The sequence below is a fragment of the Gouania willdenowi genome, chromosome 10, assembly GCF_900634775.1.
Source record: "Gouania willdenowi chromosome 10, fGouWil2.1, whole genome shotgun sequence".
NCBI classification, from domain to species: Eukaryota; Metazoa; Chordata; class Actinopteri; order Blenniiformes; family Gobiesocidae; genus Gouania; species Gouania willdenowi.
In genome coordinates this window covers 20,799,870-20,810,741 of record NC_041053.1, presented here as the reverse complement: position 1 = coordinate 20,810,741, position 10,872 = coordinate 20,799,870, and the positions used below count along the sequence as shown (strand labels likewise).

General features: G+C 37.8%; 2 protein-coding genes across 3 annotated transcripts; one reads left to right on the top strand and one right to left on the bottom strand.

The window, feature by feature from the left end:
- The first annotated feature begins 798 nt into the window (after positions 1 to 798).
- cetn2 (centrin, EF-hand protein, 2) lies at positions 799 to 4,295 on the top strand. Its single transcript, XM_028460191.1, has 5 exons — positions 799 to 1,009; positions 1,108 to 1,272; positions 3,114 to 3,242; positions 3,421 to 3,558; positions 3,667 to 4,295. Exons 1-5 carry the CDS (start codon positions 1,007 to 1,009, stop codon positions 3,754 to 3,756), a joined length of 525 nt encoding a protein of 174 aa, XP_028315992.1. The 5' UTR covers positions 799 to 1,006; the 3' UTR covers positions 3,757 to 4,295.
- A 433-nt stretch (positions 4,296 to 4,728) lies between these two features.
- Positions 4,729 to 10,278, bottom strand: gcna (germ cell nuclear acidic peptidase). 2 transcript variants are annotated; one of them, XM_028460190.1, is made up of 13 exons: positions 9,889 to 10,278; positions 9,703 to 9,799; positions 9,518 to 9,590; positions 8,783 to 8,838; positions 8,616 to 8,682; positions 8,466 to 8,533; positions 7,956 to 8,141; positions 7,728 to 7,871; positions 7,471 to 7,633; positions 7,250 to 7,394; positions 6,542 to 6,677; positions 5,135 to 5,339; positions 4,729 to 5,048 (listed from the first exon to the last, which is right to left on the bottom strand). In XM_028460190.1, the coding sequence occupies exons 1-13, from the start codon at positions 9,976 to 9,978 to the stop codon at positions 4,817 to 4,819; spliced, it is 1,662 nt and encodes a 553-aa protein (XP_028315991.1). In that variant the 5' UTR covers positions 9,979 to 10,278; the 3' UTR covers positions 4,729 to 4,816. The 2 variants fall into 2 exon arrangements, with proteins under 2 accessions (XP_028315991.1, XP_028315990.1); XM_028460189.1 differs by having other exon boundaries at positions 4,730 to 5,048; positions 7,728 to 8,141.
- Positions 10,279 to 10,872: the final 594 nt, after the last annotated feature.

Below are 10,872 nucleotides of genomic sequence, written 5' to 3'. Positions count from 1 at the left end.
ATTTTAATACAAATTACATAAAAAGACATGGAACAAATATCAAATTCACATTATTACGTACGTCATTATTAATTAAATATTTTTTTTAGTTCAATAGCAAGCCACTGGCATTGTACTACATGCTGTGTTTGTTTACTTGTGCAACTTTGTGTTTACATAATGTGTCATAATTCTAAATCTAATTGATGCTATATGTCAGTGATATTTAAAATTGTGATAAACCACTTTGAACAAGTTAAGTTCAAGATTGTACTGTACATCGACCCTCAACTTTATCATGTTATATTGTTTGTTACTATTAAGTATAATGTGTTAACACAGATCCTGAGAAATGAATTGCACAACAATGCCAGTTGTAACAAGAATGAAAAATGCAAACTGCATTGCAACTCCTTGTTCTATTTTTTTTTATGAGCAAGAATTAAACTGAGTTTAATTAATGTAAGTTGTTTTAAGGTTGAAGCAATGCATGGTTAAAAAAAAAACGTTTGAAGCTGTTCCGGGGTTTAAAAAATATCACTAATGCTATAAATGTATTATTATTATTTTATTTTTTGCCTATATTTAAACATTCATACAAATAATAACAAGGTTGCGCTGTTCTGAAGTCAAATAGCATGGTTTATAATTATTTATTCACTTTATTAACCTGTGTGAGTATTCGCTTTGCTATTTATAGCTTAGCTCGTACGTCACATTCACCACGTGGTTAAAAGACCCAATCATCGTTTTGATAAGAAATACGCTTGTTTTACGCACCTCGCCGGGCCTGTCCGCAGCTTTGTGCTTGATATGTACAGAAAGGAATTCGCGCGGACACAACAGATGAACAAATCAAACAGCTGGATGTTGACAAGCAGCTGCTGTAACAGTTAGCCTCGATATTCTCGGCTTTTTAAAATTAGGCATCAATAGGTGTTTTAGCGACATTGGTGGGGTTAGTTATTAAACAGATAAAATAGTTCAAGTGTATTCATTATCAACAGAGGTATTTACACAGCATCTAATGGTGAGTGCGAACGTCAGACAGTTGTTTTACATGATGTTCCTTGTCGAATGGAGTATATCAGGGACAGGGACTGATGTTTGTGTCCTGGGTGCCTTTAGGCCAGCAGTGTGAAGAGGCCGTCCCTGCAGGGCCCGGTGCCCCCGCCCCGTAAGAAAAGCAGCCCCAAGCTGGAGCTGACCGAGGAGCAGAAGCAGGAGATCAGAGAGGCCTTCGAGCTGTTTGACACAGACGGCTCTGGATTCATCGATGTGAAGGAGCTCAAGGTACTCAAGTATATACTACACTAGGGATAACCCTAGGTCTAAGCTACAGGTGTCCCTTTTACACTAGCATCCAGTTCAGCCCGAGGGGTAACATGAACCATTGTGTACTGTAAATTACCAAATAATTCACTTTTAGATATCTCAGTGCATCCAAATTACCAACTTTAATGACATTCCACAACATTTGCAGTAGTCATTGTTAATCGCACATTGTTGAATGAACTCTTAATTGTTCTAAAATCCCACAATTTCTCACAAATAATCCCACAAACGTCCCTTAAATTACACAAAAATTGGTCACAAAATCAAATAAATTGAAAATGAAGATCATAAAAGGACTGATATTGGTCATTTATTGCTCAAATATTGTGGATTTCTTCCTTTTTGTAAATATTAGTTGTACATGGAAGTGCAAACTAGGGCACGATGATGTTGGATTTGCTGAGGGGGGTGTTTTCTACCAAAAGTCAGCAGCACTTGAAATCAAACTGCTTTGTATTTGGTTCTTAAGTCAAAAAAAAAAGAGAACTTTGACGATAAACCAGAGATGGGGAACTGTTATTGCAGCAGTGCCACAAAAATGTCCGTCTAATCCAGGGGCCACATTATCATCATTAATGTCAGCATTTAGAATAATCACTGAGCATTAATATGGGAAAGACCAAAGGGTTTGTTTGGGGTGTATTTTCATCTTTTTAAGTTTTTGTTGTTTTTGCCTTTTTGAAAAAATGTATTTCACAATTTGGGTATTTTCATTTTTGTGTGTTTTTGGAGTCTTTCTGTGTGCTTTTGTTGTTGTCATTTTGTATATTGCATTTTGTATTTGCAATACAAAATTGGCTATTGCTATTGGTCCGGACCCGGACCTCAGACAATCCTGACCAGAGTTTCGGCACTTCCAGTGTGCATGTGTCAGCACACACACTGCAGTAAGCCGAATGCTGGTTGTTTCGTCACTGCCGAACCCGTGTCCTTCTAGCTATAGTTTTGTCAGTTTTATTTTAACACTAAATCTATTGCTATCCATATCCTTAACCCGGGAAATACCCAAAAATGTTTCTTAAATGTATTTTTAAAAGTGGAATTTGCTGTGTTAAATATGTTAAAATGAAAGAAAAAAAAAAACCTAACCCAGAAAATACCCTAAAATGTTTTTTTTTTTTTTCTTTTTCGTATATGTATTTTTAAAGGTGTTATTTACTGTTAAATATGTTAAAATGAAGAAAAAAAATTTCAGAAGTGGGATTTGAACCCACATCAGCGGAAAGAAACGTCCTTATGTACAGCGCCTTAGTTATACGAGGCACATTACGCTAATGTAGAAAAGGTCCGGCAGTGAAGGAACTGCGCATGCGCACAGGAAGTACCGGTCCTGAACTATAGACACTTCTTACAAAATCTGGCTAAGAGCCACCAGTTGCCCATGCCTGCCATAAACTGTCTTCTACAGTGTCTTGTGATATTGTTCAAGTTTTGCACGTTTGTGATGGGGGACATTTAAGGCAAAGTTTTGCCCCTTAGATAATCAAAGTGCACAACCAACTTTAGATCTCATCAATCGTCACTGAGCGTTAGATGCACATGATTATGTTTCCTCTTTCTTTCCTCGTGTGATAGTTTTTTACAAGAGCTGTAGATTTGTAAATGTCTGACTCAGTTGTCTAACCATCACAATGTCCATCTCATATTTTCACTTCATTCATGCACTTTAAGTTTGAGGAATAAATGATTCACTTGCTTTCCAGTCATGTATATGACAAAGAAGATATTATCAGTGTTATGATGTGGCTCTGAGGTGTATTATAAATAAGACATGATTGTTCTCTCTAACACTGTGCCAGGTTGCTATGAGAGCACTTGGCTTTGAACCAAAGAAAGAAGAGATCAAGAAGATGATTGGGGAGGTGGACAAGGACGGCACGGGAAAGATCTCCTTTACTGACTTCCTCTTCATCATGACTCAGAAGATGGTAAACATGAACTACATGTCACATTCAGTACTGATCATTTACAGTACGTTTTCATGTTTCAAGCAAGTCAATTATATAATGTGGTAAAATTGGTTTTAAGCTGACGACAAAATTTGTAGTTTTTTTTAATTTGAATAAAAAGAATGAGCATTTGAATCTGAGTGGCATCTGGTTTCAGGCTGAGAAGGACTCTAAAGAGGAGATACTGAAAGCTTTCCGACTGTTTGATGATGACGAGACGGGAAAGATTTCCTTTAAGAATCTGAAGCGAGTTGCCAAGGAGCTGGGAGAGAACCTGACTGATGAGGAGCTGCAGGTGAGACCTCGTCCCCTGTACATACTACGTACCTCATCATGCTACAGAACGCAACATTTTAACACAGAATTTATCTCAACAACTAGTCTTTATCTTGTTTTTCTGAAGGAAATGATTGATGAAGCCGACAGGGATGGAGACGGTGAAGTGAACCAGCAGGAGTTCCTGCGCATCATGAAAAAGACCTGCTTGTACTGAAGGACCAGGAAGTGCTGCTACATCAAGGGACCAGGAGAGAGTACACAACCTTTATCATTACCTTGTGCCATTCATTTTCTGTATCATATCAGCCAAAGCACTCAAACACTACAATGAAGGAAAAACCAGTAAAAGCTTGATATTATAAACTGGATGATTGAATGGTTTAATGTAACTGTTTTTAAATATGTGTTTGCTGTTCTGCCTGGTTCTCCCGACATGAGTCTAAAGGATCCATTTGGTTTAGAAACCAATGGCTGAATATTGCTTTGTCCTGTCTGGGCTGTTGTTGGATCTGTGCCTGTGCCTCTTAAAGGGCCGACTCACTGCTACTATCAGGGAAGCCAATGTCCTCTGAGCTGCTCATCAACCATCTCCAACCTGTCATTGCTGATGTATTAGTGTTACAGTGCCAAGCATTTATTCCTTCCTTGTGGAGTTTTATCTTCGTACTTTTTGAATGTTTTGTATTTTGCACAGTTAATTGATGTATTGATAGTTTAAGTGTTTATGATCATAATTAAATAGATTGCAGAATCCTCCCGTCTTTTTTTCTTCTCAGGTTTGAACTGAATTGGCTGTAGTGCACATCTCTCAGGACACAGATACACATTGAGATATATGTAAAAAATCACGAGGGATATCGTCCAAAACACTGGAGTTAATTTGGAACATTATTTTCCATATTCTATGTAACTCAAGAATAGGGATTTCGGATTAGAAAACTTCAAATATTCCTTTATTCTTTAAAATCAAAAGCAGCAAATAAGTAAAAAAAAATGTATAGTTAAAAAGCCACACAATACATTAAGGACACAGTGACTCTAAAATCTAACTATACTCATTCAACTCAAGTTATCACATCCAAAGAACATAATGAATGTTGATCAACACAAATGTATAACATGCATAGTGTTGAGACTGAACTTTACTAATACATCCTAACCTGACACACAAAAACAATCATAAAAGACAAACACAACATGAACAATCCCAGTCTGAATAACAAACACATCCAGTTTGAGGTAAATCAGGGATTAAAGACCCTTTAAAGAAAAACTCAGCTTTCACTTAGTTTTGTTTTTGTAGCAAAGTCAGCGCTAAGTTTCCGCATCACTTCTGCATGGCTGTGGTTGACTAGCTGCTGTCGCACATTCCCATAGTTCTCCTTAACAAAGTTGGCGAAAGGCGTGGGAGCGCGTGGTTTAGAAGCTGCGAGTAGAACCAGCTGACCAGTGCACAGAGCGCACACAAACCTCTGAGTGTCCAGTGACTTAGAGTGACGGCCAATCCTGAGAAGAAGCAGAAGTCGTGTTAGACAGTCAAGGCACCAATGAATGACCACTGGTCTGCCAACATTTCACACAGATGGACGTACGTGTTTTTGCAGCGTGTGCACTGGTACTGGAACTTATATTTGATGTCATAGCTGTGGCAGCGGGTCACCACTGGTAGCTCAGGGTGGACCATCGTAGCTTTACGGGCGTAGAGCTTCCAGAAGTTTCCGTGTCCATCCCTGACACTGTTGAGCAGCCACGTTGCAGCATGACACATCTCATGGATCAGCGTGTCCCTCAGACGGTCTACCAGGAAATAATTTATTACATCTTGATATTCAGAACAGGGGCGGAGCTATGGGTGGACGGTGACCCTTTAGCAGTGTGTAGTGTTTAGACCATAATGGATGAACTTCCTGGTTCCTGCTGTGTTTCTTCCTCTGAGACCTTTACAGGTCAGTACTTGTTTAAAGTCACCTTAAATTAAAGCTTTAAGCTTTGTGTTACTTATAAAAGAAGCTGTAGGTTATTTAGTGATGACTAGTGTAGCTTTTGGACCGTTTTGTAGAGGTTTAATAAACCGTAACACTAAAACAGTGCGGTGCTGATAATACCATGAGATTTCACGCAGTTATCGCCAGCTTGCGCTGAATGTTCATTTTAGAGAAAATCTCTATATTAAGTGAATGTACTTTATGTATTTTGCTCCAGTTTATTCCTGAGACTTCCTGATGTGACTTAAGGAGAGAGATAAAAGTCCAATGTGCACTTTGTTTATTTAATGTACAGGTTAGGGTAATGTTGATTTATTATTTCATTATTTTGTTTTGCTGAGGAAACTTCACTAATGAATGTATGTATATACATATTTTGAATATATTGGAGCTAGATTAATGGACAAAATGTAAATTTTAAATGTGTCTGAAAAGAAGTTCAATTGTAAATGTGTTTTAAAGGAAATAAGAGACGGAGAAGGATATGAGTGCTCGTGTGTTTCTTCCTCTGACACTGCCTTAATTTGACAGATTTTATCTTGTTTGTAAATACGTCCGCCACGCCTGGGACCGGTAACAAAAACAAACTTCATCGTTAAAGTGATTGACTGATGTCCGTCGCAAAACTTAAGTTCACCAGCGATCAGAATGTGGGTCACTGGAGCAGGTAGATACAGTGGTTGGACAATGGCTAAACGGGCTAAACACTTTATCTTTAAGCAACTTTTTCAAAAAACCTTGTCAGACTGTGAAATTTAACAGAACAAAGATCCAGTTGTAGAGTAGCAGTCTCTATATCCACTCATAGGTATATTATTGGTACCACAGGCTAATTTACAGTGGCCCAGCAGATTTTATTATAGCCTTTCATAAAACGTTAACATACATCTCATATCAGCTTTATAAATAATCAGGCCCATCCTGATTTTCCCAGGCCCACCCATTAGCTACTGTACGTTCTGGCTCCACCACTGATTCAGAAGCTGAGTATTTTACTTCATAGTGAATCAATACCTGCTGAGTCACAAACTTTCTCTGACAGCTCGATGCGGGCGTAGCGGCTTCCTCCACCCTTTTCCTGCCCCGTGATGCAGTAGCCAGCTGTTTTCCTCATTTTCTTATTCCAGGTCACAGACATATCAGAGGGGAGCTGAAAAGGTCACAGATCAGTGTGAATCAACACAGCAGATGGAAATAAAGCCCTGAACAGTCACAGACGTAGTACCAAACTAAATGCAGCTTGTGTTTACATCCGTTGTAGATCTACAGTGGTGTGAAAAAGTGTTTGCCCCCTTCCTGATTTCTTACCTTTTTGCACGTTTTACACACTTAAATGTTTCACATCAAACAAAGAGAACACAAATAAACACAAAATGCAGTTTTAAAATGAAGGGTTTTATTAATGAGGAAGAAAAAAAAATAAGAAAACAATATTAGCATGTCTACATTTTTGGCAGTTATATAGACTATGCCGAGACTGTAGCAGGGATGGAAAGGTAAGCTTTAAATATTAACTCATCTGTGTCTACCAGAAATGTCCGGATTTTTTTTTAACATTTTTTTACAGTTCTTTTACAGTTTGATGGCTATATCCTTCCTGATATCAATTGTTTCTAAAATAATCTGCACAAAAGCTGAGATATGGCTTTTTTTTTTTTTTTTTTAAATGCCATTGTGTGTTAAACTGCATTTGCGCAAATGAATAAGAAGTTGTTAGCTCACCTTACTGTCAAACACACTAGTATTGTACAGCTTGTAGAGTTTGTGAGTCAGCTCCTCTTTCAATCGCTTAAACCCGTCCACGTAGCTGGAGCCTGGGTTAGAGAGAGACTGCAGGAAGCAGCCTGGAGTTCTACACAACACAGCCCTGAAACACAATGTGCAGGGCAAATAAAAATCTAAACATTAAGCTGATTCCACACCGTAGAACAGAAGTACTGTACCTGTTAGTAGGAGCAGCTCTGGGCTCAGTCTGACTCCTGATGGGCTTTAACACAGAGGGATTTATTGGAGTCCCTGAAGGCAGCGTTTTAAACGATGAGGGTTTTGGTGCAGGTGTTCGTGGTTTTACAGAAGGAGCCGACATTGCAGGCAACTCACCACTTACTAAATATAGAAAAATAGATTCAAGGCTCACAGAGGAAAACATGAAAACTGGAGATTGTTAGAGTTCAACAGTGAACAAATGCTGTTACTCTACCTTTGGGGTTTGAAAACGACACTGGGGACGCAGAGATGATGTTTTTCTTTTTCAGCCTCTCCAGTAGGGATGAGAACTCCTCCTCAGAGCTGTCTGACGTATCCAGCTTAGACGGCGCTGAGAGCGTTCGTTTTGAGGAGGTGACTGAAGTTTGCGTTCGGGAAGGAAACAAAGTAAAGGACGGAATAGGACGGACGTGTGGTGAAGGCGGACCATTTTCTTTCTCACACACTGCTGAGCGTTTGTCGTTCGTCTTCAGAGGAAAGTGTGGCTTGGAGTGTCGGGACCTCCAGGTGCTCTTCACCACAATGTCCCCCTCGTCTTCACTGGCACTAACGAACACTGGAGAGTTGAACTCAAACACGGGCTTTCTTATTGTTTGAGTCGTCACTGGAGTGCAGATTTTTTTGGGAACTGCAATAACGCGACACAAATCGACAGTTATAAACAGATTAACATGTCGAGTGGCCAATGTGCGATCAGGAAGTGTTTTTTTTTTTAATGCGTTTTAAGCACATTGTTATGCTAAAACTAAAAATAAAAGGTTAGAATCTAAAAATGTAGAAGGATTGAAAAGAAGCTCAGACATTGTTTACAAGCATTTGGATGTAAAGCTTTGAACATGAAATACAAACACACTTTGATCATTATCTGTTCACCTACGCATGTTGTTGTTTTTCTTCAATCAAAATCAGAGGGCATTGGAGGACTAATTGATAAAAGATAAACTGAAATCACCTTTAAAAGATTTGGGTTTTATGAAGTCATCTCCTGACGAGTAATCATCATCGATGAAGTTTTTAATACTGTAGAGAAAGAAACAGAAGAAACTCTGCAACAGCCTTGATCACAGATAAAGCTAAATGTGCTAATGCTGCCCTGACTCACCTGTCGTCACTTCCACTGGAAGAAATTGTCTTATATTTTGGGTTTGGAGTTTTCACTTGTTGCAAAACTGCAATCAACAACAAAAAAAGGAGGGGAAAAGGGAACAGTTTATTGCATTTTATGGTGATATGGTTTCATATGATCAGAAATTAAAAACATTTACTTACATGTTTCAAAGGTGGTATCGCTGTCATCATCTGAGCTAACATCAATAACCTTTGAACTGGAGAAAATTATTAGGAAAAAAGGAATATTTATTATTTATAATGTTCACGACTACAATAAGTTATGGAAGCCCATTTCCACTACTAATATGTATGTATATATATATAATTATGGAAAGTCATAATTATGAGATAAAAAGTCATAATAAAGAGAAATAAAGTCATATTATTATTATCATTATTTAAAGATAAAAAGTCATAATTATGATGAAATTACTTTTTATGTAAATTTGCAAAGAAATTAGGGGTGTCCCGATCCGATATTGATATCGGTCCGATATGAGCCAGAAAACAAATATCGGATTTATCGGACTGCATCTAAAATCTCCGATATATATTATATTTATTCAACTGTAGAATACTGTAGATATTATGTTGAAAGTTAAAATGTATGTAAGCAATTAGTTGTTAATAAATGGGTCAGTTTTTCCTCATACCTACTGTTGCTGACTATTGTTCTCTGTTTGAGTGACATCCCTTTATCAAGCCTTTTCTAACATTCCACACTACAAAATAAGTATGAATAAAACATAAAAATATGTATGATTCGTGCTGAAATCGTATCGGCCTGATTCATATTTATGACTTGTTTTTTTTTTTTTTTTTTTGTAATGGCGAAAATGGACTTCCATAAAATAACTAGCACGATTACACCTCCAATATTTTGATGTCAGATACCTATTTTTCTTAGCTGAGGTGAATGATTTCAGAGAGCTGGTTTTAGCCTGTGGTGTAGACTGTTCCTGAAGAACTGAAAAACCAAATGATCAAACAGAAGCATTAGCACAACCTCTGGGTGTGTGTGTGTGTGTGTGTGTGTATACATTTGTGATGTTGATGTGTGAATAGTTGGGATCACTCACACTGGTCAAAGTCATCATCATCATCATCACTGCTTTCACAGGCTGACTGTTGTCCACTGGTAGCTGCATGACGACTTTTACCAATCGCACTAATCAGCTGAAGATGACAACAATAATGCTAATTTATCACACTCAGCCTAACAGACAGTGGGTGATATATATATATATATATGGTGAAGAGCAAACCTTCTTTTCTGTCGCATCCAGTCCTCCGTTCTCTGTCCAGCCAATCTTATCAGCAAGTTTTTTAAACAGACTGCAGGTGTCGTCGTTCATGTTTTGTCCACTAAAGCTGCAAACTCCAACAACTCTTGAGTTTGAGCTTAAAAAAAAAAAAAAATATTAAAAAAAAAAAACTACAACAGAACGATTTTTAATGGCCGTTTAAATTTAACTATGCTCCGCTCAGTGTAACGAATAAACAGCTTAAACATAACCATGTATATCAAACCTGATCTAATTTGTTGGCTCGAGCTACACAGACGATGGAACAATGTAGTTTAAACAACAAGCAGCCACGTTTAACTGTATTTTAATCAAATATAATTACCAGAGTAGCTTGTTGCTAACGGTTCACATAACAGACCGGAAGTAAAATGAACTAATTTAAAAGCCCGGCACAGGAAGAATTCTGACCAATCAGAGCAGGGCCATTTTCTTCTTCTGTGGTATTTATGTTTGTTGGCAGCAACACTAAGCGCCCATTACCGCCACTGTGAGGATGTGTCGAGGAGCAGAGCTGATCTGATCCTCAAAGCGAAAAAATAAACTAATAAATTAAAATTTCATCAGTTAACAGAAAAAAATCCTCCCTGTACCTTCTCAGTCTCTATGTCTACCCGAATAAGCCCAACATTTAAATACAGGGACGTAAAACTCACAAAGGATTTGTGTTTATTCTCTGTTGTAGTTTTGTATAGCTTCCCATATTTAGTATATTGTGTTTAACTTGTTTTGTTGTCAGAGTTGGTACTGGTACATGTTTTTGTGGTAATTTTGTTATTCTTTTTTATAGCATTTTTGGAGTGTGTTGGCGTTTTTTTGAGTTATTTAGTGGGTTTCAATTTGTGTATTTGTCGTGGTTTTTAGTTTTAGTTTTGAGCCTTAGTATGTAGTCATCTTGCAGTTGCTCATGTCAATAGTTCTACTGAATACACTGACTAAAAGATG